This window comes from Sinocyclocheilus rhinocerous, unplaced genomic scaffold (genome assembly GCF_001515625.1).
Source record: "Sinocyclocheilus rhinocerous isolate Xijiao unplaced genomic scaffold, SAMN03320098_v1.1 scaffold314, whole genome shotgun sequence".
NCBI classification, from domain to species: Eukaryota; Metazoa; Chordata; class Actinopteri; order Cypriniformes; family Cyprinidae; genus Sinocyclocheilus; species Sinocyclocheilus rhinocerous.
Window position 1 is genome coordinate 840,334 of NW_015630021.1, and position 6,646 is coordinate 846,979.

At 37.0% G+C, this 6,646-nt stretch overlaps 1 protein-coding gene across 2 annotated transcripts in view; it reads right to left on the reverse strand.

Annotated features, from left to right (window-relative positions):
- The window catches only part of LOC107739512 (solute carrier family 2, facilitated glucose transporter member 3-like), a 22,675-nt gene that overhangs the window by 2,726 nt on the left and 13,303 nt on the right, over positions 1-6,646 (reverse strand). For both annotated transcript variants that reach the window (XM_016551653.1, XM_016551652.1), the window contains exons 7-10: positions 5,257-5,444; positions 4,770-4,874; positions 782-880; positions 460-663 (exon numbers count right to left, since the gene is read on the reverse strand). In XM_016551653.1, the coding sequence (XP_016407139.1) occupies positions 460-663; positions 782-880; positions 4,770-4,874; positions 5,257-5,444 (596 nt within the window). The remainder of the gene's footprint in view (positions 1-459; positions 664-781; positions 881-4,769; positions 4,875-5,256; positions 5,445-6,646) is intronic.

Sequence of the window (6,646 nt, forward strand, 5' to 3'; positions counted from 1 at the left end):
TTGGGTTGAACTGTTCTGGAACAGTGTTGTAAATACAACTTAACCACTGATTTCTCGTTGTGTCCTCTTTTGGAAGGCCAAACAAAGTAGTTTGGCTTTCGCAACGAAACACACAGCATCTCCACGACGGCGGCGGCAACAATACTACAGTGAGAATAAAAGTTACGCCGTAGACATTTGGGCAGTGTTATGCAAATTGTCCCACACAGTGATGTAGATATGTGGGGGCGTGTTTTAACGAGGCGTTTTAGGAAGGCGTGGCTAAGCGTTCACTTTTATGAAGAATATCTCTTTGGGTTTGAGACTTTAATCTTTGCGACTTTACGGATCTTCTGTATGCACGAACAGCTTCTATCACTCCAGAGACAAAGGAAAACATGAAATCGCATCATATGACCCCTTTAAGTGGTTAAAGTAACGGCAATTGATTAAAAAAGTTAATCTAAATTAAGCTCATACCTCCAGTTTAGGGAAACTGACTCCAACAAGAAAGTTGGCTGTCCAGTTGGAGCATCCTGCAACGGCCATGGCAGCAGGACGTGGCCCCTGGGAGAACAGTTCAGCCACTATGAACCAGGGAATGGGTCCAGGGCCCATCTCAAACATGGCCACAAAGGCAAAAACTGCAGCAATGCTGAGGTAGCGAACAGCCTCAATGTCCTTCTGCTCAGGGACAAATGTAAGAAAATACAGTTATTACACTAGCATTCCCATGATGGTCAGATATTTACAGTGACTGTTTTGAATCTTCAGCAAAATGAAAACAAACAGCAGGACCCACCAATAAGAGAGCAATGGTCATGACCAAGGCGCTGATGGCCATTCCACCCAAACCAATAAGGTGCAAAGTTCTTCGTCCTGCCCTCTCCACCAAAAAGAGCTTATAGAAAAGGATAAAATGGAAGTATTATGTCAAACTCATCCCATATTTCTCATATAGTTCAATGATTAAATACTTACAGATACTACAGTAAAGACAGTGTTGACTGCTCCAGCTCCAATGGTGGCATAAATGGGCTGAGTCACTCCAGCTGACTTAAAAATACCAGTTGAGTAATAAAAAACCTTTGAGAAAGGAAAGTCACACAAAGGAAAGTCAAATTGGTTAACTAAAGAATGTAAAATGATAGTAAAACAAGAACACTATTGTATATTAAACATTTGACAGTCCAAACAAACAGTGCGTTATAAATTTAGATGTTCAGCACATTACAGTTTGGGACACTGCAGAGTGCTTTGGTCGCACAGCCAGTGCAGTAAGACATTCAAATATTTAATGCATACATATAGTATGCATATTATAAACAATACACATACTGTGACGAGCGTCCCGAAGCTTCATCAGCGTCGCCCTGGAAACAAGCGAGGAGCACCTGGCCATCATCATCACAGGCTGATCGGTCACAGCTGCACCTCATCAGGCGGCGGCTACATAAACCTACCGGACCCTTCCTTTTGGCCTCCACGGGGCACCCGCCACGTTCGAGCGGATGATGGACATCCTGTTGCGGCCTACGCCCCATCAGGCCTACACCGCGGCCTATCTGGACGACGTCGTGATCCACTCCGAGGCATGGGAAGACCACCTGGACCGGTTACGGAGGGTGCTCACCCATCACCCCAATAAATCCACCCTCCGGGGTATTGATTGAGATTACTTGTCGTGTGATTCTTCACCCCGTTACAATACTGTTTTACATATATTTCAAAATACTAGGGTAGTATGCAATTACGAGCATAGTGCATGATGGGTAATGTATGTCACTCACAGCGTTGATGCCAGAGAGCTGCTGAGACAGCTGCAGCATGACAGCGATGAGCAGAGGCTGGCGGTAAGCAGCGGTGCGGAAGAGCTCTGGGATGGTCACCTTCTTCTCCATGGCCATCTTCGCACTCTCCTCCTTCATCTCCTGCATGTCCTTCCCCACATCCTCGTAACCACGGAGACGCACCAGCGCTGAGGGACAAAATAATGGAGGTTTGGTGACTTGCCGTAGAAATCTAATAAAAAGACAACTAAATTTTGGCGTGGGTAAAATTTTTGAATGTTTATTAAAGAAGTCTCGTGCTCACCAAGGCTGCATTTCTTTAACCAAAAACACAGTACAGCAGTAAATATATATATATATATATATATACTGTATATAATTTAAAATAACAGTTTTCTATTTGAATATATTTTAAAATGTAATTTATTCCGGTGATGGAAAAGCTGCATTTTCCGGTCTTCAGTGTCACTTGATCCTTCAGAAATCATTCTAATATGCTAATCTGGTGCTCAAGAAACAGTTCTTATTATTATCAATGTTGAAAACATAAGTTGTGCTGCTTAATAGTTTTAGGAAAACCATGATACATTTTTTCAGAATTCTTTGATGAAAAACAGCATGCATTTGAAAGAGAAATCTTAACATTAATCTTAACATTATTGTCATTAATTACAATAATATTAATGTCTTTACTGTTTAAAATGTATTATTGTGCTGCTTAATAGTTTTAGGAAAACCATGATAAATTATTTCAGAATTCTTTGATGAAAAACAGCATGCATTTGAAAGAGAAATCTTAACATTAATCTTAACATTATTGTCATTAATTACAATAATATTAATGTCTTTACTGTTTAAAATGTATTATTTATTTTAACTTGATTGTACGTGTATATTATTCTAGGATAAAAGGCAACTATTGAATCTTCAACATGAAAGATGCCAAAACCTGCTGTTGGTCTTTTGTCAAGACTAGGGACTCTTAAAGACTCAAGCTTTTGCTTCCTCTATGAGGAACAGCAAACCACAATATCAAAGTAGGGATGGTTTTTCCACCTAAATTTCCAGTTTCAGAAAACACTTATTACCAGGCCAGTTTAGCAAGTCTGACAAGGGGTCAGGTTCAGAGATGACAAAACTACTGCTAAAACATGGTAATGTCTGTTCTTCTGATTTACATGAATTCTGAATTCAGAACACTGAATGAGTTATTCTCTAATAGTCTGCTTCTTAGATGTTATTGGTAAACACATTACTTTTGAAGATGAATATCTCAGAAAATGGAATGAGGTAATAATGTTTATACCAAATAAAAACATTTTGCAACATTTAAAAAAAATGCACAGTTTTTATATTAAAGGGGTCATATGATGCGATTTCAATTTTTCCTTTCTCTTTGAAGTGTTACAAGCTCTTGGAGCATAAAGAAGATCTGTAAAGTTGCAAAGACTAAAGTCTCAAATCCAAAGAGATATTCTTTATAAAAGTTAAGTCAACCACGCCTACCTAAAACGGCTCGTTCTAACACGCCCTCACATGTCTAAGTCACGATGTGGGAAGACTTGCATAACGCCGCCCAAATGTTCACGCAAAGAAAGAAGACGTAACTTTTATTCTTCTTATTATTATCAATGTTGAAAACATAAGTTGTGCTGCTTAATAGTTTTAGGAAAACCATGATACATTTTTTCAGAATTCTTTGATGAAAAACAGCATGCATTTGAAAGAGAAATCTTAACATTAATCTTAACATTATTGTCATTAATTACAATAATATTAATGTCTTTACTGTTTAAAATGTATTATTGTGCTGCTTAATAGTTTTAGGAAAACCATGATAAATTATTTCAGAATTCTTTGATGAAAAACAGCATGCATTTGAAAGAGAAATCTTAACATTAATCTTAACATTATTGTCATTAATTACAATAATATTAATGTCTTTACTGTTTAAAATGTATTATTTATTTTAACTTGATTGTACGTGTATATTATTCTAGGATAAAAGGCAACTATTGAATCTTCAACATGAAAGATGCCAAAACCTGCTGTTGGTCTTTTGTCAAGACTAGGGACTCTTAAAGACTCAAGCTTTTGCTTCCTCTATGAGGAACAGCAAACCACAATATCAAAGTAGGGATGGTTTTTCCACCTAAATTTCCAGTTTCAGAAAACACTTATTACCAGGCCAGTTTAGCAAGTCTGACAAGGGGTCAGGTTCAGAGATGACAAAACTACTGCTAAAACATGGTAATGTCTGTTCTTCTGATTTACATGAATTCTGAATTCAGAACACTGAATGAGTTATTCTCTAATAGTCTGCTTCTTAGATGTTATTGGTAAACACATTACTTTTGAAGATGAATATCTCAGAAAATGGAATGAGGTAATAATGTTTATACCAAATAAAAACATTTTGCAACATTTAAAAAAAATGCACAGTTTTTATATTAAAGGGGTCATATGATGCGATTTCAATTTTTCCTTTCTCTTTGAAGTGTTACAAGCTCTTGGAGCATAAAGAAGATCTGTAAAGTTGCAAAGACTAAAGTCTCAAATCCAAAGAGATATTCTTTATAAAAGTTAAGTCAACCACGCCTACCTAAAACGGCTCGTTCTAACACGCCCCACATGTCTACGTCACTCGCAGGCGGCTATGGTAAGGGGCGTGACATTTCCCGACCAGGCGCCGAGTGGTGCCAATCACAACACACACTGGCCTTGCTAACCAATCACAGCACATTTCGTATTTCAGAAGGCGGGCCTTCATTTGATACAGGAACTATTCGAGCCATTCATGCCAGACTGGGGAGAGAGGTGTTGTAATAATGTAAAATATGTGAAAAATAATGTGTTTTTCGAACAACCTAGTATGAGAGCCTGTTCTAGTACACCCCCAAAACAAAATCAAGACTTTGTAAAAGAGCATAATAGGACCCCTTTAAAGTATTATTTCAAACATCACAGATTTCTTATGAAGTTCAATGATAAAATACTTACAGATACTACAGTAAAGACAGTATTGACGACTCCAGCTCCAATGGTGGCATAAATGGGCTGATTCACTCCAGCTGACTCAAAAATACCAGTTGAGTAATAAAAAACCTTTGAGAAACACAAAGAAAAGTCCAAATGATTAACTAAAGAATGTAAAGTGATAGTAAAACAAGAGCACTAGTGTATATTAAACATTTGACAGTCTGACCAAATAATGAGCTATAAAGTGGAAGTTAAAAATCATGGCTGATATCAGAAATCATTTGTCACATTCAAAATGTAAGGTCAAGTCCGGCACATTGCATTTCAGGATACTGCATTTTGGAACATAATGAAAGTTTCGCATTCCAAGTATAGTAAGTCATCCAAATATTTACTGCATATATAAAGTATGCATATTATAAACAATATACATACTGTTTCACATTCAAAATAGTAGGTAGTATGCCGTAACAAGCACAGTGCATGATGGGTAATGTATGTCACTCACAGCGTTGATGCCAGAGAGCTGCTGAGACAGCTGCAGCATGACAGCGATGAGCAGAGGCTGGCGGTAAGCAGCGGTGCGGAAGAGCTCTGGGATGGTCACCTTCTTCTCCATGGCCATCTTCGCACTCTCCTCCTTCATCTCCTGCATGTCCTTCCCCACATCCTCGTAACCACGGAGACGCACCAGCGCTGAGGGACAAAATAATGGAGGTTTGGTGACTTGCCGTAGAAATCTAATAAAAAGACAACTAAATTTTGGCGTGGGTAAAATTTTTGAATGTTTATTAAAGAAGTCTCGTGCTCACCAAGGCTGCATTTCTTTAACCAAAAACACAGTACAGCAGTAAATATATATATATATATATATATACTGTATATAATTTAAAATAACAGTTTTCTATTTGAATATATTTTAAAATGTAATTTATTCCGGTGATGGAAAAGCTGCATTTTCCGGTCTTCAGTGTCACTTGATCCTTCAGAAATCATTCTAATATGCTAATCTGGTGCTCAAGAAACAGTTCTTATTATTATCAATGTTGAAAACATAAGTTGTGCTGCTTAATAGTTTTAGGAAAACCATGATACATTTTTTCAGAATTCTTTGATGAAAAACAGCATGCATTTGAAAGAGAAATCTTAACATTAATCTTAACATTATTGTCATTAATTACAATAATATTAATGTCTTTACTGTTTAAAATGTATTATTTATTTTAACTTGATTGTACGTGTATATTATTCTAGGATAAAAGGCAACTATTGAATCTTCAACATGAAAGATGCCAAAACCTGCTGTTGGTCTTTTGTCAAGACTAGGGACTCTTAAAGACTCAAGCTTTTGCTTCCTCTATGAGGAACAGCAAACCACAATATCAAAGTAGGGATGGTTTTTCCACCTAAATTTCCAGTTTCAGAAAACACTTATTACCAGGCCAGTTTAGCAAGTCTGACAAGGGGTCAGGTTCAGAGATGACAAAACTACTGCTAAAACATGGTAATGTCTGTTCTTCTGATTTACATGAATTCTGAATTCAGAACACTGAATGAGTTATTCTCTAATAGTCTGCTTCTTAGATGTTATTGGTAAACACATTACTTTTGAAGATGAATATCTCAGAAAATGGAATGAGGTAATAATGTTTATACCAAATAAAAACATTTTGCAACATTTAAAAAAAATGCACAGTTTTTATATTAAAGGGGTCATATGATGCGATTTCAATTTTTCCTTTCTCTTTGAAGTGTTACAAGCTCTTGGAGCATAAAGAAGATCTGTAAAGTTGCAAAGACTAAAGTCTCAAATCCAAAGAGATATTCTTTATAAAAGTTAAGTCAACCACGCCTACCTAAAACGGCTCGTTCTAACACGCCCCACATGTCTACGTCAC